The sequence below is a fragment of the Micromys minutus genome (assembly GCF_963924665.1).
Source record: "Micromys minutus genome assembly, chromosome: 22".
Lineage (NCBI taxonomy): Eukaryota > Metazoa > Chordata > Mammalia > Rodentia > Muridae > Micromys > Micromys minutus.
In genome coordinates, this window is record NC_137957.1 from 12,827,468 (window position 1) to 12,853,561 (window position 26,094).

The 26,094-nt window shown below is 44.3% G+C and overlaps 1 protein-coding gene across 2 annotated transcripts in view; it reads left to right on the top strand.

Moving 5' to 3' along the window:
• SRGAP1 (SLIT-ROBO Rho GTPase activating protein 1) overlaps nucleotides 1-26,094 on the top strand; it is a gene marked incomplete at both ends in the record, with an annotated part of 259,181 nt that overhangs the window by 232,600 nt on the left and 487 nt on the right. For both annotated transcript variants that reach the window (XM_080935754.1, XM_080935755.1), the window contains 6 exons: nucleotides 3,848-3,953; nucleotides 6,718-6,942; nucleotides 10,758-10,837; nucleotides 16,122-16,302; nucleotides 18,158-18,292; nucleotides 18,413-18,752. In XM_080935754.1, coding sequence (XP_080791880.1) covers nucleotides 3,848-3,953; nucleotides 6,718-6,942; nucleotides 10,758-10,837; nucleotides 16,122-16,302; nucleotides 18,158-18,292; nucleotides 18,413-18,752 — 1,067 coding nt within the window. The remainder of the gene's footprint in view (nucleotides 1-3,847; nucleotides 3,954-6,717; nucleotides 6,943-10,757; nucleotides 10,838-16,121; nucleotides 16,303-18,157; nucleotides 18,293-18,412; nucleotides 18,753-26,094) is intronic.

Sequence of the window (26,094 nt, forward strand, 5' to 3'; positions counted from 1 at the left end):
AAATCCAGATGGAGAACTGATTTTGCTGACACTCCCCGTGCAGAGAAGAAAGGGTCCATCTATATGTGTAGCGTGGCTGAAGGACCATGAATTGCCAAATAGGAGCACGTGTTAATTAATCAGTGTGTGGGCAACAACCAGAGATTCAGCCATGCATGCACTGCAGTCGGGAGAGTAGGTGAGCTGCTCGTGGGAGAGCTGAGCTCCTGTAGACTGTGCACACAAGCCTTCTGTGTAGCCCACCAGGGGACATCTAGGCATCCATTGTAAGGCTGAAGCTTTAGTTCAGATGAATTTGCACCCACTGTGGACCACCAACAATGACTCTTTCATTCTGATCTATGTGTACTGTTGTGGGCCATACATTTGCATCAAATAATCTAATTTGTCATCTTTTTTTCAATCTCTTTTATCCCAATTGCTGCTCACTCTTCTTTCTTCCACATCATCATCATCATCATCATCATCATCATCATTATTGGATATTTTATTTATTTACATTTCAAATGTTACTCCCTTTCCCGGTTTCCCCTCTGTAAACCTTCTGTCCCATCCCCCTCTTCCCCTGCTTGTGTGAGGGTGCTCCCCCATCCACCCACTCCCACCTCCCCGCCCTGGCATTCCCCTACACTAGAGCACCAAGCCTTTACTGGACCAAAGGCCTCTCCTCTCTTTGATGCCTGATAAAGCCATCCTCTGCTACACATTTGGCTGGAGCCATGTGTAATCTTTGGATGGTGGTTTAGTCCCTGGGAGCTCTGGAGGGTCTGGTTGGTTGGCATTGTTGTTTTTTCTATGGGGTTGCAAACCCCTTTAGCTCCTTCAGTCCTTTCTCTAACTCGTCCATTGGGGTCCCCATGCTCAGTCCAATGGTTGGCTGTGAGCATCTGCCTCTGTATTTGTCAGGCTCTGGCAGAGCCTCTCAGGTGACAGCCATATCAGGCTCCTGTCAGCAAGCAACCCACAATAGTGTGATAATGTTGGAGCCCAGGGCCTTGATACACACTCAGCCCCCCAGATGTATTCTCTTCCCGTTGGTGATGTTGCACACTGTTCTGACTACTTGGAACACTCTCTCCCATTTGTGTCTGAGATGGATCCCTTGGGGAGGCAGTCTCTGGATGCCCTTCCCTTCAATCTCTGCTCCACACTTTTTCCTGTATTTCTTTTAGACAGTAGCCATTCTGGGTTCTGCTCACTTCTAAACCTTACATTTGCACCTTATGAGCTCCCTGGTTATTTTCTTTTATAAAAAAAAAACAAGATTTTAGATGATTTATTAGGTTTTACTTTATGTGCATGGTATCTTGTATGTCTGTGTGTGGTGACAGAGTCCCTGGAACTGGAGTTCCAGACAGTTGGGAGCTGCAGTGTGGTTGCTGGGAATTGAACCCAGATCCTCTGGAAGAGCAGTCAGTGTTCTTACCAACTGAGCCATATCTTTAGCCTCAGTTATTTCTATGGTGAAATGCAGACATAAAATTCACCATCTTTGGGTGTGGGGTAAAAGTATATGTATCCACGGCACTCCAAATCCATCCTTACTGTTATTTCTAGAATATTCTCTTGTTCCCAAAAAGAAACTTTGTAGCCATTAAACAACAGCTGCCACCTCTTTCCTGAGGCCCTTGCAGCTCTGGTTTATGAACCGGTCTAATATAGATGTCTCATCTAAATAATATAGTAAAAAGTGTATGGCTTGTTTGGCTTAGAGTCGTGTCTACAGGGCTCATTCATGGAACTCCCTTCCTCTTCATGGCTGAGTAACATTTCTTTACATATCTGTATCATGTGTGATTCTCCATCCGTCTGTCTATCCATATCTGAGTTGCTCTCACTTTTTGACTATTGTGAATAAATGTTACTGTGAATTTCATGTAAATTTTGAAACTGTCTTCAAGAAGAGACTAAGTTAAGAATGAAGAGATTAAAAAGCAAGTGATTCTTAACAACAAACTAAGGCCCAGAAGCCTGTGGCTCTTCTTGCCTTACCTCTGGAGTGACTCTCCCTTCAGGAGACCTGACAGATGTTAAGAGATTATACAGTGACAGGAGGAGGAAGGAAGGAGGATGAGGAAGGAAGAAGAAAGAAGAAAGAATTTGAATTATCTTAGAAAGTCAAAGGATTTGCCTATTGTAATCCCCAAGATCCCCAGATAAAACATGGCATATGGTTTTTCTTGGTTTCATCAGAACCTCTAGACACCTTTATATGTAGTCTGAGAAGAGGTCACTGCCAACCAGGGAACTGTAGGCAGCCAGTTTATCTTTATAATGTATTGCCTCCATGGGTGTAGGAAACATTCTAACTTGGGTTCTCAGTGACTTTTGCAGATCTCAGATCTCCTCATTTTATTTCCTTTTCCCTCTCTACCCAACATGGCTCCCAGTTTCCACCCCAGGTTATTGTAGGAGGCAGACTGCCTACTCCTGGCTTCTGTACAGGGACTGTACAGGTGACAATGCTGACAGCTTCATTACTGCATTTTTGTAACCTGAATTAATAAACCGGCTTAACACCAAAAAATAAGTATGCTATACATTTTCCCCCAGAAGAAATAATCAAGACCACAGCTTAGAAAATGCATTAAATTTGTATTCAATGGGTTTTTTTTTCTATTTTAGAATACATTACAAGTAAAAAAGTGAGATGTACCATATCCAATTTACAATAACTACACATATTATTAGTTACTGATTTGGGCTAAAAGAATAAAATTGTTATACGGATGTTAATCACATGATACTTTCAGCATCCCAGATGGAGGGTTTCCGAACTGTTTCCAGGATATGGGCTGGCTTCATTTCCAGCTAAAACATACTTAATGGTGATAAATTATGTGCTGTTCTGCAGACTCCTCTGTGGTTGAGCAAAAACATTTGTATATTTTTCATACCTTTTAAGCCTAATGGGGAGCAAAGAAAAATGCCCACTTTGATAATAAACAGGAAGCAGCTTGCATCAGCACCCCCCAAACCCCAGGGAAATGAGCTTGGCCTGAGTTATTAGAGCTTCCAACCTGGGCTCCCTACAAGAATGCCAGCCATCAGTGGAAACACCAAGAGAAAGTGAAGTGGGTGGAAATGGGTGAGGGGGTGTGTCCACCATGTTGGAAGTAGCAGTTATTACCTTGAGAGTGGATAAGGCTGCCACTTGAGGGAAACCTGTGGTGAGGGGCCAGATAGAATCCAGCCGTATCTAGAATCCTCTAGAGCAAGGAGTTAAGGACAACAACCATAATACAAAATACACTGGAAAGCTTCAGAGTTATCTCAAAACATGGATGGATGGATGGATGGATGGATGGATGGATGGATAGATCTGTATACATATAGGTATAGACGATACAGATATATCCCAGAAAACTGGCTTATTCACATACAGCAAGAAGGCATTGGGACTATATGAGCAGCTCAAAACAAGGGAGAGGAATGGTTTCTAAATTTACAAAGACTCCAAATTAATCAAGGCCAAGACCATGTATATCACATAAAATAAACCGATGTGGTACATTTCTGTTAGCCCAGCACTTGTAAAGCAAAGCCCAGCAGATTGTCTGTTTGAGGTCATTGGCATTACATAATGAGGCCCTGTCCCTAAACTACATGGAGAAAGAGGGAGAAGGGCAGTTAGGGGGCAGTGTGCAGGTAAACTTCGGGACATCAGTGGGCAAGGATGGGTCAGAGGAAATACCACTGCCTCTGGAGAAGGTGGCACACACGAGTGACTGCTTCCTGTGATGGTCATGCTATTGCTGCTGATGCTGGGGTGTATCCCTGTAAGAGGTGCTGTGATGGATTGTTCTGTGACCCGAGGGGACTCTGACAGTGTGTCTTCTGTCTTCAGGAATAGATAACCTCTATGAGAGGGCGCTCCACATCCGAAAACTCCTCCTGACCTTGCCCCGGTCGGTCCTTATAGTGATGAGATACCTGTTTGCCTTCCTCAATCAGTAAGTACACCTCCATGTTCTGTGTGTGTGTTGCAGCCTATAAAATGTGTATCAAGTTCCATTCATCAGGAGAGTCCAAGGGCAAGTGATTGAGTGTAGACCAAGGGAACATGTCCTCCCTCCGGAGATCAAAGTCTTTCTGTGATGCATGAATAGTCTACTCCAAATAGAGAAACTGGCTGGCCATCAGTGTAAAATATCCAAAATACTACTATAAATATCACTGTCTAGTGAAATATGTGTTTTTCCAACTTCCATCCCGGTCATAGGTATTATTTGTCAAAATGATGTAAACCACCTTCTCCTAGCCGGGTGAGGGGTGGGTGGGGGGAACCCTGTCATTTTTTTAAATGTTGGAGTCAGGATAGAGGGAAACTGTATGACTTAGACATCAACCCAAAAGTAGAATTTTCACAAATTCACTGTAATGAGGCATTGTCAGGAAGAAAATAGACTTAATACAGTCTCTACTATGATACAACAGGACTTTTAAAAGTCACTACATTGTTTCCAAAGAAACTTAACTTTTGATAAAGCAACGTTGTTTCCAGGTGTGTTGCTTGTTGATGCTTGGGTTCCACTGTAGACACATCTCCCCCAGATCCTATCTAAAAGTCTTCCTGCTTTGCCACCTTCCCGTTAAGCAGCTAGAAATTCATGGTTTCAGCCATTTGGACAGAAGCGCTACCTAAAAAGGGTGTGAACTGTGTCTACATAAAATAGACGCTGCCTATTGGTACCTCTGACTACGTCTGGTCATCCAGGCAGCTGTCCGGAGCCAAGGAGCTCCATCTTTACCTTGGAATACATGCTTCCCCTCCCCCAACTGATGTGGACACCACCATGACCCAATGGTACTGTTCTCACTGTGAGCCAGCGACCCACAGTGACCTAGGGAAGCAGTATCCAACTAAAATTGTCATTGAAGCTTGAATATAAGACATCCTAAGGCTCACGCAAACTGCAAACGAGTCAGGCAGCTTGGTACTTACTGCCTTTAAGTGGTTCGGCCCAAAGACTCCCGCACTGACCTGCATGGGAAAAAGGAGGCCCCACCTCAGCCCAGGATGCTGGACACAGGAATCCTGAAGAGAGAGATTAGCTGCTCTTTTCTGTTGTACAATCAAAACTTAGAAATCATCTTTTTTATAAAATCAAGTTTATGTTCTTCAAGCCAAGAGGAAATAAAGACCTAGAAGGAGTGACCCTGGGCCTTCCCACCAAGCCCAGGTGTGAATTTCAAAATTTGGATGATTTTTATTCTGAATCTCAACTTCTCCCCCCAATCTCTTATTTCAGAGTCATCTATCCTTCGGTCGCCTGGTGGCATTGTGAACTTTGGGGGGTGGGGTGTTATTTATTTGAGAAGGGGCAGAAAAGAGCAACATATGGTAGCCGTGAAGAGCGCTGTCTGCATTTTTTCACTCTCTGATGCTCTCCGCTCAGGGCTAAAGGGCCTCATTGTATTGTTGTGTGTTGTGTGTGTTCACCATCTCACAAAGGCAGCTAAGGATCCTTTTTCGTTCCACTTGTCTGTCCACCTACCTTTTACACTTCCTTCTGTGGCTGACATTTTACACTCTGAGAGATAACACCTCGGGACTCTCCAAAGAATCACAGGTTCCCTGTGTGTTTCAGGCTAGGCACTGAAGAGCCGGCTCACTCAGGGTCACCTGTGACACGGTTTTATAAATACCCGTAAGGCCGAGTTTAGAAATTAGTAGCAGACAGCCAGGAACGGTCCCAGAGCTTTCCCCACCTTAACTGCAATAGTAAGAAAATTAGGGGTTTCCTCCTTTGTCTCTCGGCGTCTTTTGTGGCAAGAGTTGTCACCTAGTGTTGTACGCACGCAGCAGCAGGTTATTTATTATCCTACAGTTGTTCTTCACCTCCTTGAAGAAAAGATGTTTTGCTTTTATTCTAGGTTCTTTTTTCCCGGTTTATAAAGGGTGGGGAGGTGGATAAAAACTAAGATAGTTTTAAATGGTAGGACAAATTTAAAGATAGAACCCTATGGCTTTATGGGGGTTATGCTGTACAGAGTCACATGTTAGCTGCATTTATGAGCCTCGCCTCAGTAATCTGCGTGGTCCTTATCTCTGTTACGGTTGGTGGCGATTTAAGCTCACGGCTTTAGGAGACGCCTCTTACTCACAGAAAGAGGATGCGTGTTCCCCTTGTTTCCCATCTAGTTGAACATAGATAGTCCTCTAACCCTGGGGATCAGTGAACTCTTAGCTCCAAGTGAGATGGGCATCATGGTTTTTTTTTTTTTTTTTCTCTCTCTAATGGTAAAAAACAAATAAAATTCTTTTTAATCCATATTTTCAACATGAGGCAGGGCGCTGGAGTGATAAGTAGTGGTCAGCAGTGTGCACTAATCTGAGGATGAGTTCCGATCTCAGCACCCACCTCAGATGCCTCACAACCACCTGTAGCGCCAGCTCCAGGGGACCTGACACCCTTTCTGTCCTCCATAGGACACCTGTACTCTCAGGTAGACACACACACACACACAATCATGTGCACACATACACACTGGCTTTTTTTAGTAAAATAAATTCAAAGTATGGCCAGGTGGTGGTACTCGCCTTGAATCCCAGGGGCAGGTGGATCTCTGAGTTGGAGGCCAGCGTGTCTGCAGAGTGAGTTCTAGGACAGCCAGGGCTACACAGAGAAACTGAGTCTGGGGGGAGGAGGGTCGGGATGTTTAGTATCCTGTTTCTCCCAACCTGTGTGTTATGAGTTCTTCTTCCTTCCGCAGCCTCTCCCAGTACAGTGACGAGAACATGATGGATCCTTACAATCTGGCCATTTGCTTTGGCCCCACACTGATGCCGGTTCCAGAAATACAGGACCAAGTGTCTTGCCAGGCACATGTGAACGAAATTGTAAAGACCATCATCATCCATCACGAGAGTATTTTCCCGGACGCTAAAGAACTGGATGGCCCCGTGTATGAGAAATGTATGGCTGGGGGCGATTACTGGTGAGCCCAGGAACGGAGCCCTCTCTCTCGGGAGCAAGTAGTCCCTGACTAAATGACAAAAGGGAGACTCACCCCGGACCAGGGAATCTAAAGTGCTTACTCCCGGACCATGAGAACCTGAGTTCAGATCCCAGCACCCAGTAAATGTTAGGTGCAGCAGTGTGTGCCTGTAACCCCAGTGCCAAGGCAAGAGGATGCTAGCAGCTTGCTGGACATCCAGCCTCTGCAAACAGTGACCTCCAGGTTCAATTAGAGAGTGTCTGCTTCAGGAAATAAGGGAGGAACAAATCCAGTTTGTCTCTGGCTCTGCTTCTACACACACAGGCACGAACCAGTACACCAGCATACACACACACAAATAAATAAATATGTAAAATTAATTGCCCATAAACGCTTTTAATTCTTAAAAAGGAAAAACAGACAAAAGAAGAAAAAGGAAGGAAGGCATTTAACATAAGTTTAGAACAGTGACATTCATGACAACGAGGCCTTGATTATGAAGAACATTGTTCACATCCTCTTTTCTAGATAAGTCTGACCCCTCTGGGCCTCTGTAAACAATAAGAGTTTTGCTTTTGAAGGGTTTGTTTATTTATATCGGGTATGCATCGTACTCTGGCCAGCTGGTCCATGTAGTGAGCTCCAGGGCTACCTGGAGAGATCTGTCTCAGAGAGGAAGAGACAGACCATAATTTTTACCACTATTCTATATCAAGAACAGATGACTAACCAAATTAATGGGCTTTATTTCCATTCTTGGGTTTTATTTGGGTCTGGGTTTTGGTTGATCCAATGCTGGTGACCAAAAGCCTTGTACACTTGGCAAATAGACACTGATGTTTGGGTATCCCTGACCTGATCAGATAGCCTGACTATCTGACTATTATTAGACAGGTTCCTTAACATTCTTTTTTTGCAAGAGCCCTGTCAATCAAATACATTTTTATTCTTTTCCCTCTTACAAATAAATATGAAAGTCATCAAAGTCTTTATGAGAAAATTTGTATTAATATGTCTTGAGACTAAAATTTTTTAACATACTATTACTTTTCAGCCAAGTAGCACAAGTGAGCGCCCATTGAGTAACCCTAAAAGACAGAAATCTTAACATGTCTGTGCTCACTGTTTGGTATTTGATATGTGTGCTTCAGCCATTTTCTATAAATTGTAAATAACAGAAGTCTCAAATCTTCAAGGCTCTTTATTGTATCAGTTAGTCAGGGCATTTACTAATTGTGATTGATTTATCATGAACATTCCTCAAAATAACTTTGGAGAGGTCAAGAGGTACACCAAAGGTTAGCTTAGTATTAATATTATCTAGTGGTACCTCCTGGAGAATTTGGAAAGAGAACTCCTCACAGTTACAGATGGAGGAAGGTCTCCTAGGACGGCCTCCCATGAGGAGCTTCCTGCTCCCTAACAGGGTCAGGGATCTGACGACCAGAACAAGGCACAGCTGTGCACACCCAGAACTCTGTGGTCCTCCTGTGGCTGAGGTCACTCTAATTTTCTCACTGGGTGCCACCTGCAAACATCATCCCCGAGGGGAATTGGGAACCCTAATTCCAACATGTGAGTTTTTGGAAACCTGGTAAAACCGTAACATCAGATACATCTGATTCCAGGGCATGTGTGCCTTCTCGGTCTTGGTCTTGTAAGAGCAGGGTCTGGAGGGCCTTTAGTCTGCACCTTTCTCAGGAGAGGGCTGAGACCTGTTCACAGGCCGAGAAGATGTGGAGTACGTACCTAAGAGTTTTTGAAAATGCTTCCTTTCCCATTTAAGTCACACAGAGCGTGGTAGTTAAGAAAACTGGGTATTACTGTTTCCACACGCCCTGCTTTCAGAATTAGGAGCCAAGCGTACTCTCTTGCGGTTGTGGACTGTGGTGGCAATGTCACAAGTGAAATTCAATTCAGCAGGGCTGACTGGAGCGTGTCTGTGACAGGTACCAACTAAAGTCTTCCCCTGGGAGAGTGAGTGAGTAAGCTCGATCGTGCTGAGATGCGTAACTTTATCTCACAGACATATTTACTTTAAATAAGTTCACCTCCAGATCCTATTTACTGCCAGGGTCGGGGCTATGCTCAGCACTCCCAGATGGAGAGCTGTGGAAGTAAAATCTGCTGTCTTCTTTGTTGTGTCAAAGACAAAGTAGGCAGTGGTAGCACACACCTTTCATGCCAACACTTGGGAGGCAGAGTCAGGCAGAGCATAGGTCCCTGGTTAGCCTGGTCTACCAAGTGTGTTCTGGGACAGCCAGGGCTACAGCAGAGAAACGCTGTCTTGCAAACAAACAAACAACAAAGTATGTAGATATGTAGCGAGTGTGTGAATTTGATTCCAGAGCATTGTGCTCTTGCAGCTTTTCCAAAAAGACCCCTGTAATAGCATCCCTGTAGCCATTAACCGAAGAATGGTCTGTTTATAGTTTTTATATGAGAACCTGTATGTGTGCTGTGTGGGTTGTGTTTGTATCTGTGTGTATGCATGCATGTGTGTGCTGGGTGTGTGTGTGTGTATGTGTGTATGCTATGTTGTGTGTGTCTCTGTGCTATGTGTGTATCATGTGTGTGCGTGTTTGTGCTTGCTGTGTGTTTTCATGCTGTGTGTGTGTGTGGCTGTGTGTCACTGACCCTGGGACTAGGCTGGCTGGCAGCAAGCCCCATGTATCTTGTTCAGTGGGTGGTAGGGATGCTCACCCCAGTTCATGCCTGTTCACTGAACCATCTCCCTAGCCCAGCATCACAGAGTCAGTAGTACAGCAGTTACCCTTGTGCCCTACCGACTCTACAGATGGGTTTTTAGAGTAATAGCAGGTTGGTATTTATGATCAAACCCCTCGCTTAGCAAACAAACATCTGAAGGCAGACAGTGGTGGTGATGTTAAAGTTGCAAAAACAGGATAATAAAAAACATGATTCTCATATAGAAACGAATGCCTGTCAAGAGATGCTAGAAAAGATGCTCCAGTCACCTCACAGAAGTCAGAGAATCCCCAATGTGTATGTCGATAAATATGGTGAATTGAGTTTGCAAAAGATTTCTGTCTGTAGAGCAATAGTCAAATAGTTCTCTACCTGAAGTCAACTAATCTACATTTGTTTGAATAAGAATTATTTCTAATCCTTTTTTCCTGTAAGTCAACTTGTCAAATAAGATTATAAAAGATAATTGCATATGTACACATGTACAGACACATACATATATGTGTGTATATATGATGCACATATATGTGCATCATATGTACACATGCAAAAAAGTTTTACTTTCCCTGTTGCTGTGTTAAAACATCCCTACAGAAGCAACTGCAGCTAGAAGTCATTTCTTGTGCCTCCTTCACAGCTCTAGGGTACAGTCTGTCCTGACAGAAGCTGGAGGCAGCTGGTCAGACATCAGCAATCGGGAAGCACAGAGAGATGGACGCTCATGCTCAGCTAGTTTTCTCCTTTTGTGTGGTCCAGGACCCCACTGTCAGGGTGGGTCTTCCCACCTGAACTAACCTAAAGGGGTGTCCCTTTCAGGCATGCCAGAGGCTGGTCTCTTAGTTGTTCTAGAGCTCCCCCAAACTGATGCTGTTATTGTAACCATCTCTCTCTCTCTCTCTCTCACACACACACACACACACACAAGTGTGTGTGTCCGCAGGCAAAGCCGCAGAACTAGGCAATTAATGGAGGCGCAGGCATCCTGTGGTCAGATACCCAGGATTGTTTTTGAACTAGAAGTCTTGTGGGTTTCCTTGCTATGGAAATTACTCCCTTAGGAAACAATACCCTTTGGTTTTATGTACATTTCTGTCTCTGCCCAACAGTGACAGCCCGTACAGTGACCATGGTACACTGGAGGAGGTGGACCAAGACGCCGGCACGGAGCCCCACACCAGTGAAGACGGTAAGTCCCGGACTCTTGTTCCTTGTCTTTCTGTTTTGTTTTTCATAACAATAGAGTTCCCAGGATTTTCATTATTATTTGATTTATTATGTTTCAGCTTGCTGTTCATCTTTTCTTGTGGTATATCTAAGAACTGGGTATACATGCTTTTAAAATGCCCTCTCTGCACCCAGGTTCATCTTTTAGTATCCTTCTGTCTTCTGCCATGTTGTTTTCCCTCTTGATCAGCTTTAAGGAAACCCTGCTAAACCCTGAGAGAAGGAAAGCAGCCCTGTGTCCTTCTTTTCCCCACCTCTCAGCACTTAGCAGACGTCTGTCCTCACCCATTTTAGGACACCTTACGTGTTGTTATGGCCGTAGGTAAAGCTCTGCACACCAGGTCTCCAGAGCATTGTCCACCTCGCCTGACTGAAACCATATTCCTACCAACTGGTAACTCCGCAGTCCTCCCAGGCCTTGGCAACCTCCATCCCTTTGGCTCTATTTTAGGCTTTTGATGTAACCTGTAGCTTACATCACGCCACCCATGTCAGAGCACTTCCTCCTTTCAAACGTCCGGACAGCGCTCCCTGCATGTCATGTGTGTGCCCTGCAGTCTTGGCGTACCCAACTTCCTCTGGGAACTGCTTCCACATCCTCCCCGTGACTGGCGCTGCGAGGACCATCCCTGGGAGTGTCTCTCCTTGGGATTCCGATTTCAGTTCTTTTGGATCCGAATCCAATTCCTAAACCACATCATCTGTTTTAATTTTTAGGACCCCCTCCCCATTCCATTTCCCACGGCATCCACACTGTTATATGACTCGCCAACATGATAATGTGCAAACGCTTCTCCAGACCCCGACATTTATTGTCCATCAGGGAGCCGTCCTAACAGAATAGGGCAGGATCTCACTGAGGTTTGGACTTTTGTGTCCTTGGTGATCATGACACTAGGTATTTGCCTTGTGTGCGGTGGTTCTATGTTCCTTTAACCCTTCGGCATTTGGGAGAAGAGCTACAGTTTTCCGTTTCACACAGGGATATTCGAGGGCCACTGCTCTAAACTACTTACAGCTCAGCCCGTGAGCAGATCTACAATTGTTTAGTGTCTCCAAGTTCACTTCAATACTTTCTCTTAAGAGACCATTTCTCTTTCTTCTTCTTTTTTCAAGGCAGGGTTTCTCTGTGCAGCCCCGGCTGTCCTGGAACTCATTCCGAGTAGACCAGGCTGGCCTCATATTCAGAGAGGCACCTGCCTCTTCCTCCCCAGTGCTGGGATCAAAGTTGAGTACCACCACTGCCTGGTTTTCTAACTTCCAAAGTCCAGTCCACTTTTTCTGTGCTGATGAGAATTGAACCCATGACCTCCTGCACGTGAGAAAAGTGCTCTAATGCCAGCCTTGGGGTTTTCCTGATGTTTTGTTTTATTAAGACAGAGTCTTGCTATAAGGTCACCCTACCTGCGCTCTGCCCAGGGTGCTGGGATTACTGCCGCGTGCCACAAAGACAGCCTCTTTTAATATATAATGTATGTTTTCTCTTAGGACCTCTCTAGCTATGTGTAAATTTTCCTTCAGTCCACTGAATTTTTACCTGCTATATTTAACATATCTGCTGCTTGGTTTCTTTTTTTTTTTTTTTTTTAAGTTCTTTGATCTTTACTCAAATATCTGACCTTTTGTGCTATGTGTCTGAGAACTCTAACACATTTTTGAAATCTCTCATTCACTGGGTCTCTTTTTCCAGCATGCATTTAAATTTTTGATGTGTGTCTTAGAACTCTAGCCTCATGCAAAGAGTCTTCTCATGTATTTCTCCCTGGGGCACAGCAGCCTGAAGGACAGCGGGCAGTTTCTAATTAAAGGTTTTCACATAGCCAGCCATTGTGTGTTTCAGGTGCAGACTCTGAGACCAGCCTGAGAAGGGCAGTGCACTTGGCATTCTCAGAGATAATGTGTACCAAAGTCTTAAGACAGATTATTTCCTTAGGATGGTGAGGCGGAGCTATACGGTAAGGGGAAAAAAAATACAGAAGACAGTGGGGTCCAAGGATGCTGTGCTGAATGAAATTCCTTGAACACTAAGAGTGCAGGTTTTTGGTAGGAGATGAGCATGCTCAGGTTGCTGAGGCCAAGCAGACCCTAGTCTCAGGCTCCTGACAACATCCTTTTCTTGTCCTAGGTCTATTTCTCTCCCTGGCTCATTCCTCCCCCACCCCCGCCCACACCCCTGCCCCTGAATTCTGAGTATTCCTTTGCTTTCTCCAGGTTAGGTAAAACCCAGCTCTCTTCCCACATACCATTCCAGTATTATGCAACCTGTCAAATGTCTACCTTTTGACCATAAGAGAGAATCTTGGTTGAACACTCAATACTATAGACCTCATTTTGATTGACCACAGCCACCACTTTTTGCTGGAAAGAAAAGCATTGCTCTCTAAGGACATGTTCCTACCACAGCCGCCTTCAAAGTTCTGTTGCTGAATCCCCTGGGATGGCGTCTGCCATCTTGACTGTCAGATGTTGTACTTTCTTTGCTCTATCATGATATCACAGAGACAAAACCCTGTTTTTAGGACAGACTGTCGCAGAACAAAACCACCCTCTCCAAGGGCCGTAGGTGACGAATCTAGAAGGAAGCGTATTTGGGGTGATAAAGTGCCCAAGAGAAAGCACAACATTATTACATCATACCAAAAGTATAAGACCATGGGCTGAGGACTTGATAGCACCAGGCAGCCACTCTGCCGAGGCCACATCCCCTTTGCACAGTTAGCAGAGCCACACAGAAGCACTAAGTGGTCGTGTTCCAGCTTTGCTATGATTGGTACTGAAGTCAGCAGCAGCAACATTCTAAAAAGTCTCTGCAGGTTAGAGTCTCAGTATGAAAGACCCTCGGCGCCCCATGCCCTGAGATTGATTTGCAATGCACTGCCCAGACCAAGATGTCTGTAAATAGCTTATTGATTGACACTTGACTGTGAAACGGCTCCCAGAAGAGTACAAAGAGGTCAAAATAACAGAATTGCTGAAAATGACTTGTTGATAAACTAGCATTACCACTATGCGGTGATCATGCTTGCATAGCCCGACCCTCAGTTCAGTAGACCTAGCGAATCTGATAGCTGTGCTGTGTGCTGTGCGAAAAGGCAATGATAAAAACACGTGACCGGCACAGAGGTTGTGATTCTGGAGTTATCTGAGTATGTAACATATATGTTGCCTTAACATGATACGGCAGGCACTGAGAGCAACGGCGACCCTCTGTTCCTTTCTCCTTCACACACTGTGTGCAGATCATGTATCATGACCTCTATGCTCACTTTTCATTTTTAGATCAAAAATAAATATAAGGGCGTGTTGACACGGGGATTCATAAATCCTAGGTCATGAAGTTGCTTTTAATAAATTAGCAGGTCTTCACTCCACAAGCACACTTGTTGCTATCCTCCTGGGAAGCTGGAGTACAGACCTTGGTGTCTCATCATCTCAGGTCGAGCAGGAGTCTTTCTCTGGATGTGAACAAAGGGCCATCCTATTTAAATGAGAGTTCTACCCTCTGTTCTATAAGTACCGAGCTCCCACTGTGATAAAATGTGAGCTGGGCTGGTTTGCTGTTTGCTTTTCTCATCCCTCTGACAGAATTGCTAAAAGCAACAGCATGAGGAAGGAGATGTTTGTTTTGACTCATAGTTCATTACACACAGTCTATCATGGTGGGGACAACATGGTGGCAGACAATTTGACAGCAAGTGATAGGTGTCTGGTCACCCTGGTCTTCAGGGACAGAGAATTTGGCTGGAACCTGGCCTACTTATAACTCCCTATCTCTGTCCTCTCAGATCTAAACTGCCAGGAAAGCCCCATTTCCAAAAACTTCTGTCCCAAAACAGTGCCACCTAGCTAAAGACCATCCATCAAAATTACAAGCCAAGGGAGAACACTTCACAATCAACCAAAGCATTACAATATGGCCTAAAAGTTTCATCCAGTTGCTAAAAGACTTTCAAAAGTCTTACACCCTTTTCCATGGTAGTGGCTGGGCACTGCTACCTAGTAATTCCTCAAACACGGCCTACCAGCCAACAGTTGCCAGATGCCTTTTTCTTTGTCTTTTTACAATTTGCTCAAATTTACAGGAGCCCTTCACAGAGAGGTTTTAGAGGTTTGTTCATGTTCTTGCTTCCACGCTACATGTCTCAGAGACTTTCTAATTCACCAAGTGAGAAAGAAGCCTAGCTCACTTTCAGATGAGCAGATTTGTTATCAAGGAAAATAGAAAGCAATTTCCTGAACTGTTGAGAGATGGGCAGGCTCTCCTCTGCCTCGTTGCCTGCATATTCTAGAATATTTTCCCATACTCAGGTTGGAGCAAATGAGGCATCGTCCGCTGTGCAGATGTTTCTAGAAGCATGCACTCCTCACATTTTTCACTAGATGTCTACCCACCTCCAGACAGCAGGGACAAGAGTAAGGGGCTTATAGGAGGGGCAGAGAAAGACCATGAATGGGAGATACTTGTGCTGTGGGTGAAATCACAAAGCACCTACAATGCTATGTGAACGGACCGTAGTCTGCAGTCTAAGTTCTGACGCTGTGTTTGCCTGATCAGTCTCTCCCCAATAAGTTATCTCCTGATCCCCAGAAAGGTTTTGAATCTCATCTTTTGCTCTAAGCACAGGGGGTGAGTCTAACCTATGAGTGTTTCATAATTAAATCTAAAATTCTTATGAAGCGAGAGAAAGTTTTCCTGAATTTTAGTGATAATGTTGGGATTTCATATTTAAAAATCAAAACAGCCCGCGAGGAGAATAAATGTATCAAATGTCATCTATCAGGATGATTCTATGTATTTTTTCCAAGCTAATAAAGCAACACACTTGCTGGAATTGTGGGGTTTTTTTTCCCCCTGTTATGAATGCCACTAACATGTTGCAACCACACTCCATCAATGTCAAAAGAAGATTAAAACAACTGTGGCAGATATTACAGCCAAGGAGAGATTTTATGTGTCATATTGAAAAGTCAAAATCTTTTTACTTTACTGTCATTGTATCTCCAGTAAGAGGCTGAGGAAATTAAGATCTAATGCTCAATTTTTCTTCTGCCTAGAAAACAAAATGACAACTAGAAGTACCCCCTTCATCCCTCCCTCTCCCCCCCCCCCCCGCTCTCCCATCCCATAGAGCCTCCTGTTTGACAGCTCAGTCCTTGTCCTATTCAACCTTTTCCTAAAGCTGGATGTTGGTGTCCAGAGAACACTTTGTGCCTTCCTGACCTGTCTCTCTGCCGTTTTCCTGTAGAGTGTGAGCCAATCGAAGCCATAGCCAAGTTTGACTATGTCGGCCGTTCGGCTAGAGAGCTGTCCTTCAAGAAGGGTGCGTCTCTGCTGCTGTATCACCGAGCCTCTGAGGACTGGTGGGAAGGGAGACACAACGGGGTCGATGGGCTTGTGCCTCATCAGTACATAGTCGTGCAAGACATGTGAGTGGACCCAACTTTTCAGTTGCCTGAAAATTTCAGCTATTGGAGGGTCGGGTGTTTTTTTTTTTTTTTTTTTTGTTTTTTTGTTTTTTTGTTTTCTGTTTTGTTTTTTTGTTTTTTTTTTTTGTTTGTTTGTTTTTTTTTCAGGAAGACGGAGGCCGAGGAATTCACTCCCCGGGTCTTGCATATGCTAAGCATGTGCTGTTCTGTTGCTGAGCTACAGCCTGCTGGCCCCCAGATTTAAAAAAAAAAAAAAAAAAAAAAAGACCATAGTCCACCGTGCAGAAATTTCCACCTTCTTGGTGACCTTAATGCTAAGTCATTAAATTGCTGTATTTACTTTACATGGAAGATTTCTCTTGTCCTTTAAAGTCCACTATTTGGTTGGCAATGCATTGGGAAATGTACCCAGAGGCATCGAGATGCCACTGGCTAGTTGCTTGCCCAGCATTCACACAGAGAGTAATGGACGCCATCTTCAGCTTGCACCATAGAACTCAGGGAGGGTGGTTCCTGCCTGTAACCCTAGCATTCGGGAGATGGAAGCTTAGGAGTTCAAGGCCATCCTTGCCTACATAGCAAATACAAGACCTGCCTGGGATGAGAGCCCATCTCATCTTTAAAGAGGAAACAGAAGCTGAGGACCCCATACATGGCAGTGGCTGACAGACAGTCCAGAACCAGCAGGTGTACACTTCCCAGGCTGGAGCGAGAAGAGCTCGTGGGACACATCTTCCGATGGTCCTGCAGAAAATGACTCAGCGTGTTCCTATGACCGTGATGCCTCCCAGAGTTCTTCTCTCGATTTCCAGCTGATTCCATCTCCAGCTCCCAAGGGGGAGAATACACACTCAAAGGGGATCACCTTGAGGCTTTCATTTGTCTTGTTTCAGTTCCCCCAGTGAACATTTCAGAACTGTTTAAGGATGTGAAACAATGGTGCCGTACGTATGTGTAAGGCACGGCAGAGTCCCTGACAGAATTCTGAGTATCCTAGTTCACAATTCATTACCGACTCCAAGTAGCTTTCCAGGGGAAAAGAGGAAAACACCATACAAATGAGGAGAAATATGTTTACATAACTTTAGAGATGATAAAGTATGCACATGACAACTGAAATGTGCAATATATATGTACACATGAAGGTACATATATGTAAACCACTAGACAGAGAGGCCCATTATCCGTAATGTAAGTACTTCATGTATGTATACACATTCATATGCATCCTAGATACAGAAAGAAAATACCCAATCACAGTTCCTTCTTGGCTTAGTGGGTCTTTTGTTTGTTTGTTTGGTTGGTTGGTTGGTTTTTGCTTTCAAAGCAGGGTTTCACTGTGAGCTCCAACTGTCCTGGAACTCGCTCTGTAGACTCTGTTATAGGCTGTCCTCAAACTCACAGCGATCCACCTGCCTCTGCTTCCCAAGTGCAGGGAGCAAAGGCATGCACCTGGCTGGTGTCGTATGTTATAGATGGATATCATTTTACTCTTTTGTATGCCTGAAATTTTCAACTTTCTGACAACAGAATTAACTATGTTTAGAATGAAAACCTAGGGTGCTGGGGAGAGAAGCACTTGCTGCCCCTGCAGAGGACCTGGGTTCGGTTCCCAGCACCTAGGTACTCACAAACATGTATACCCTCAGCTCCAGGGGTTAGGATGCTCTCTTCTGGCTTCTATAGATAACATCTGCACTCATACGCACATCACACACACACACACACACACAGTTAACAAACCTACAAATCAAGGACAGCCACATTAATAAAAGTCTTATATAAATTCCATCCCTTAATTTTGTTTCCACTCAGAGCTGAAGTCTCTCTTTCTCTTGCTTCCCTGTTGCTCCAGGGACGATACATTTTCAGACACACTGAGCCAAAAAGCTGACAGTGAAGCCAGCAGTGGGCCAGTCACTGAAGACAAGTCCTCATCCAAGGACATGAACTCCCCGACTGACCGACATTCCGATAGCTATTTAGCCAGGTGAGTGGCCTTTGGTCCTGACCTCCCCTCCTCTGGGGACTGAGGAACAATCAGACACGCTCAACCTTAAAGTGTCAGCCGGTGTCAAACGCTCTTGTTCTCTGTTCTCTGAATGTCTAGACAAAGAAAGAGAGGAGAACCACCCCCTCCGGGAAGGCGTCCTGGCAGGACCAGCGATGGCCATTGTCCCCTGCATCCTCCACATGTTCTTTCTAACTCCTCAATTGATCTGGGATCCCCGAACCTAGCCAGTCACCCCAGGGGCCTGTTGCAGAACCGTGGCCTCAATAATGACAGTCCTGAGAGGCGGCGCCGGCCGGGCCACGGCAGCCTGACCAACATCAGCCGGCACGACTCCCTCAAGAAGATTGACAGCCCGCCTATCCGGAGGTCTACATCATCAGGGCAGTACAGCGGCTTCAATGACCACAAGCCTCTGGACCCCGAGACAATTGCTCAGGTATAGTGCTGTTAACTGAATATTGTATTCTAAGTACTCGGGTCGCCTGAAGGTCATATGAAAGACTTAAAATCTATAAATGATATCAAAATATAGAAATTACCAAAAGGAGCAAACATGTGTTCACTGTTTAAAGCTTGGCTATGAATCTCTCTCTCTCCATGGTCCATTTATTACTGGAAGAGGCCTGGCCTGTTAGATCTATGTTGATTTAAAGAGCTTTGTTAGAAAGGTAGGAGCCAGGACATCCATGCCCACTGCTGGTGAATAGCCAGGCAAATCTCGAAAGAGAATGGGAAGAGCCTGCTAACAGAGCCTTGCTCATTCTAAAGCTTGCGCAACTGACCGGTGGGTAGGACAGAACGGAGGGCCCAGACACAGACAGATCAGTAGGAAGCAAGTGTGACACTTTTCAAGTTAGCAACTGACAGATGAGTCGATAAATAACGTAATCAATAACGGTTAGTCATTTAATAATTATTAGTAATATTAATGCAGTAATTAATTATGCAGTAATTATTAGTAATGCAGGATCCCATGTACCTCTTGAATGCGGTGCCTTCCCTTCCGAGCAAATACACAGAATCCCTCAGTAGTTCATTGCTAAGATCAAAACTGACAAGACACAGGTTCACCAGGACGGATGAGTTTGCCCGTTCTACCCTTATGCCTCTGGTCACAACATGTCTTTGTAGCTAGCAACAGGAAGTGAATAGAGTCGGTATTGGACACGGGAAATCTCAGCTGACTCCCGCTGTTTCTGAAGCTTAAAAATGCCTGTGTGAGGAAGAGGAGAAGGGACAAGAAACAAGCAGGAAAACAGATCATTCTAAAACACAGAACACCCCCAGGAGTCCTTAGTTGGCCCATTCCCAAACCGTTTTAGTGCCCTGATGGTGAGGAATTCTGGATGGCAAATTAGGCTATTTGAATAGTTTGGAGTATTTATAAACAAGTAAGTGAATTTTAAGTATAGAGCAATTTCTCAGCAAAAAGAAAAAAAAATGGCCTTGGGGTCTTTTCTTTTAGAGGCCCTTTGAGACCTATTCAGAACCAGTTCCATTTGCTGAGGGTCAGTTTTAACCCCAGCATCACTTCTGTAAGAAGCAGGTGAAATGTGATTGGGTTTAGAGACAGGCTTAGGAGCTTCAGGGTAAAAAGATCTACAAAAAGCTGTTTAACTCTTTTGCTTCCAGAACCAGGAAATTGTTTACCGTAAATCATAAAAACAAAAGTCAACGGAATCTTTTACAATCTGTCTGGGGCAAATACTTGGGTTTTGTTCCCTGCGTTTAGCAGTAAAGGAAATTACATATGGAAGCAATTGTTTGAAAGGGGTTCTTCACCCTCAAGAAACCAGCTTCCAGCTCTGTCTTTTATCTGTCCTGCCTGCCATCTCCAGCCTTCAAAGATTCCCAGGGGACAAGTAAGCATGTCATAGTGGTGCTCATCCAAAGACATGCTTGTTCTTCTGCTAAGCAAATCAGGGGGACCCTTCGGCAGACTGGAATGGAGCCGTGTCATGCTTCCTGTCCTTTATCGAACACTGTTATTTAATATCATGGCTTTGCCCCTTCGTTTAGCAAATGCTTGTTAAGCAGTGACCTGCGATGGGCTTTGGTGATGGACGGGTTCACTGCAGCTGCTTTATTGAGATGCTAGCAATGCAGCTGCGGAGAGCACAAGGGAGGTGATTACAATGTATAGGGAGTAAGGATTATGGCCCAGGTGCACAGAGGGGGTCCTGGGAATGAAGAGAGAAAGTGTTTCTGTGAGAACAGGCAGGTTCTTCACCCCATCTCAATACTGCATTTTGAACTCCTGGTTTAAAGAAAAATCATAAATTTTGTTCTCTTAAGCACGTCCTTATGAAATAACTCTCCAGACCTTTCCACAGGGATACTGTCTCCAACATCCCTTTCTCAGGGCCCTGGCAACCACCTCTTCTGTTTCTGTGACTCTGACCACTTCATATACATGTGGAATACAGTGTTTACATGTCTGCTGCTGTCTTATTCCACATAGCACAATGTTCTCAAGGTGTACACACACACTGTTGCATTTGCCAAGTTCCCATTCAATTCTGAGTGGTATCCATTTTTGTGTGTGTGTGTGTGTGTGTGTGTAAAACATAGAGCACGCATTGTCATTATCAACTCTTCAATGCTGCATACTTTGCTTTTGAAATAATTTTCTCTACTTCTTTTACATCTGAACTGGATTAATGATATATTTAATTTGAAAACATGTTATAAATACAAGGAAATTAGTATTTTTTAAAAATTAAATGTGTTTCTATCTTAATTCTTTTTATTGGTATAAGGACTTTACATACTTATAGGATGCAATGTAATAATTTGGTATATCTATGCAATGTAAAGTTAGCAAGTGAGCTTTATAGCTTCCTTGGATATTTTCCCCCTTTGTGTTTGGCTCTTCTTTATCAACTATAATTCTGAGCCACAGTTGCCCTACTGTGTTGTAGAACACTAGAACTTGTTCATACAAATGTTAGTGACTGTGCAGAAGACAAAGTAAAATACTTTTGTACACACACGCAGAATTTTATCAATTCAGTCATTAAAAGTGTGCACAGGCATAGCAGTATTAACTTTCATACAATGAAAGATGTTCCTACTAGCACTGTGACTTTTCTCAAAAGAATGGACGGCCCAGCCCTTGTTCACAATTCTCGTCAACAGGCGAGTCACTAAATGGTAACCTTGGAGAATCTAATGTCGTGCAGAACATGTGTCCTGTGTCTATCTGGTCAACCTAAGTGACAACCCATTCATCTAAGACTGGCAGTGTGTACTGGTGAGGGGCACAGGGTTTCTTGGGGATATGTCAGCATAGAAAACTGGGAGCAGATTCAAGGACGTGGAGATGTAGAAACCTTTCAAAGGTGAAATGAAGAGAAATGCTTTATTATGAGAGAATAGTCCTTGGCCACCAGGATTAATAAATGACAAGGTTAGCATCCACCCAAGGTCAGACAGTTGCTAGGCAGATGTCCATGTTAGACAGATGTCCTTACAGTGCTTTCTGTGTAAAAGTGCAGTGGCCTTTGTCAAGGTTATACATCTGGTAGGTTTATTGTGCATAATTTTGCTTTTTTTTCCAGTCAGCCATCACACGCACATAAGATGCCTTCCACAGACATATATAAGCATGACAAATGTGCCTCCTCTTGTTCTCAATAATACAAGAAATAAAACAAGAGAGTTACCTCTAGCTGGTCCCTGCCCATCCCCCCACAAAATGGGAGGAGCCGTGATAATGAATAGGAAACTGATCCATCCAACCTGAATGACTAAGGAAGCAAGGAAGGATGCTGAGGCCACACAAGGATTAATGGTTTTTAAGTCTGAAGCCGAGACAGCACCACAAGGAGGACAGTGAGGCCCACTGTCTCTCCTACTCTGCCTTACTCTTTCTTTTCTTTTTTTTTTAAAGATGAATCTTTATATTGATCTTTTTTTTTAAAGATTTGTTTATTTTATATATGTGTACACTGTAGCTGTCTTTAGACACACCATACGAGGGCATCAGATTCGATTACAGATGGTTATGAACCACCATGTGGTTGCTGGGATTTGAACTCAGGACCTCTGGAAGAGTAGTCAGTGCTCTTAACCTCCAGCCCCTGTCTTGCTCTTTCTATTGCTGTGATAAAAGACCATAATCAAAAGCAACTTTCGGAGGAAAGGGGCTATTTTATGTCACAGCCTGTAGTCTAGCATCCAGGGACGTCAGGGCAAGAACTCAAATGAGACGGGCGCCAATGCAAAGGCCAACGAGGGGTGCTGCTTACTGGCTTGCTCCGTCTTCTTTCTTTTATCACCTAAGACGCCCCGCCTAGGGATGCACCACCAGGGATAGCCCCACCCACAATAGGCTGGGCCCTCCTCCTTCAATTACTGACGAAGAAACCACAGGCTTACATGCCCACAGGCCAATCCACCTGAGGTATATTTCTCAATGGAGTCTCCTTTCAAAATTACTCTAGCCTTTTCAGACTGACATGAAAACTAGCCAGTACATATCTTGTCTCCCCCTCCTGATAGATTCAGAGCTAAGATGGACTTCTCACGGGAGAAGGTAGGTTAACCTGGAAAATCCCCATTGCTACTACACATGACTGCCTGAGAGAGTCCAGTGGTCCTCACAGGCCCCACCACAGTGGGGAGAGGTACCCAGAGTTCATAGAGCTGTACTGTACAAAATGGGCGCAATGGCCTAAGCTCCCTCCCCCTTAGAAGAGCATGTTCTCTAATGCCCAGGGACCATCCTATGTCTCTACTGCTGTCTACCATGCTCACCCAACTGGCTACAGCAGCATAACCCTGGCTACTCGGAGCCTAGGCCCAGCAGACAAGATCTCAACTTTCACATTCTTATTGAGCCTCCATACCCAGGCAGCAAGTGATGCTGTTCGAAGGGCCAGCTGGGAAACAGTTGCCAGCATACCAAATGTGCCTATACTTGGCCCAGAAACCATCTAGGCAGCAGCCTGATGTCCCCATTACTCTACCGACACACAGTGTATAAGACCCACACCTATGTTAACCTGGTCCACAGACATCCAGGCATACTCCAGATTCCCTGCACCTACAAAAGCCATGCCCAACATCCAGGTGGCAATTCTGTCTACCAAAGGGCCACACAGATACAGCCCATGATGCCTGCATACACCCATGCTACCCCAACAAAAAAATCAGGTAGGGGCCCCATCCCCAAGCAAAACGGTCATGCCCCTGCAGTCACACACTGGAACAATGACACCATTGTAGACATCACTGATGAATTATAGATGAAAAAAAAAAATATATATATATATATGTAGATGAATATATATGTGTATATATATGTATATGTATATGTATATATATATATATATATATATATATATATATATATATATATATATATGGTCCCATCAGTGGGACCATCTAAAATCAGGGTGACAGCATACTTAACCAAAGCCCTAACCATCCACACAGAGTTAGGTCCCTCTGAAAAGAATAAATAACCCATAAAACTTGAAGATGTGGTTATTACACTACATGGAAAAATATCAACAAAGGCACCAACAAAACATGAAAAGGATCGGACCACAGTAACACTTGTTAGCAGGCCCCAACGGAAAGGAAATGGAAACAAATTCAAAATAATGACCATAACAGAATAGAGAGCAAAAGAGTACCAACAACTCAGAGAACTCACAGAAGCCTCCCGTGACCTAAGTGATTAAAAATCAACAAAGATGTATAGATTGTGAAACAAAACACAGACAAAAACATCACACCTGAAGAATTCAGCAAGTGGGATGTAGAAAGAAGAGTACAGTTGAGAGCCATCGTATGAGAATGAGACCTGCACCCAAGCCACAGACTGAGTCCAGGCTTCCGAATGGGCCCAGCCAGAGCAAAGCAGCAGGACAGTCAAAGTGGGGGAGTCCTGCAAGACTTCTAGGATGCAGATAAATAGGCAATACCCACATTGTAGGAATTCCAGAAGGAATAGCCATGAAGAAAGGCGCAGAAGAGAACTTCCCAAATTTTGAGAGAAGTATGGAAGTCCAAGTCTGTGAGGTTCAAAGTTCCCTGACTAGACTCAATTCCAAGAAGTCTTCTCCAAGAGCATTCCAATCAAAGACAAGAAAGGAAAAAAGAAAGAGGCAAAGAAGGAATAGTAAAAGCAACAAGAACAAAGTCAAATCCCATATGAGGGAATCCTAAAAACTAATGCAGATTTCTCAGCATGACCACTTAGAATACCATATTTGAAACATTAAAATGGGAAGAAAAAAAAAGATTTCCAGACAAAGGCACTTCTCAGAATGAGAAATGAAAACCTCCCCCATAGGCCAGCAAACAGCTCATCATGACCAGCTGGTACCATGTAAGAGACACTTGGGGGTTGGGGGACTGTGCCCAGTAATGAGAAGAAAACAGCTGCCTCATTCTGAGAGACCATGGGAAAATAGGGAGTTCATAGCTAGCGTGGAGGCCAGGAGGGCTGGGGCTGGTTTAGAGAGAGGACAGTTAAGAAGTACTAGAAGTGTGCAGGTCAGTCAAGAAAGTTGCTTCATAATTGATAATGTTGTGTAAGGGGAGGTTCTGTCCCCAAGGTCTTGTTCCCCTGTTGGTTCTTCCTTTGTCAATAAAGAAGGCCAGTGGCCAATTGCTGGAAGAAAGGTACAGGTGGGACTTCCAGGTCCCAAGAAGAAAAGGAGATCTAGGGAAAGACAAAGGAGCTTTCTCTGCTATGCTTTGGAAGAAGAAGAAAGTAGCAATCATGTAAAGTCTCGGGGAAGCCAGGGACTGCAGCCTCTGCTATGGGTGGGAGCCGAGGATGTTGGCAGGACTAACCGATGCAAGCCACTGAACTAGGGCAGAAGGAGTGACGGAGATAATTAAGTGATAAAGGACATGCATTTCCAGGCAGGAGGTATCTGCACCCAGCAGTCATGCCTAGAAGCAGTTCGAAAGGTAATGGAGCAGTGTGCGTGTGTCTTTTATCCAAAGATTCCAGGGGCTCAGGGGTTGGGTTGGTAATGAGACCCCTCCAGGAGCAAAGGGGAAAGAGAAGCCAGTGGGCGCAGGAGCTAAATGGGGAGGAGCAAAAGGGAGATGGGAGGGGCTGGTAGCGGGTTGCAGCTCCCAAGCAAAGGTGGTAGTGTGTCATTAAAACCACATGCTTCAATATTTAATATTAAGTAATTAAATATTATTAATTAGAAAAATAATTTGAATGCTCCCAGCACAAAGAAGTAATAGGCTCGTAGGCAGTGGATGTGCATCATAACCTAAGCACCTGTAGTACAGTTTTCTGACTAAATGTTTAACATTTTAATACTTAGGTTCTGGTAATTATGAATGGAGTTTTTACTTTTGTGTATATCTCAAGACAGGGCTCAGGTGGTAAAGCTTTTGATGTACAAGCAGGTTATGTGTTCCATCCTCAGAACGAATGTTAAAAATCAGGGTGTGGTAGTGTGTGCTTGTAAAACCAGTGCTTGAGAGGCAAAGACAGGCAGATCCCTAAGGGACTGCCGGCCAGTCAGCCTAGCTTAAATCAGTGAGTTCCCAGCCAGCGAGACACTCTTACTCAAAATAAAAGGGACAACTCCTGGAGAACAACTCCTGAGGCTGACCTCAGACCTACCCATGAGCAAGCACACAGAGATGAACCAGAATTCTGATCAATAGTGCACAAGACAGGAGAACTCAGTAGGTTATCCAGTTCCTCAGAATGACAGCTGTGTGACTGTGACTCAGTGTGCTTTGCTTCCAAGTCTCCAGATCATCTGGAATCAACCAGATGCACACGGTGTCGG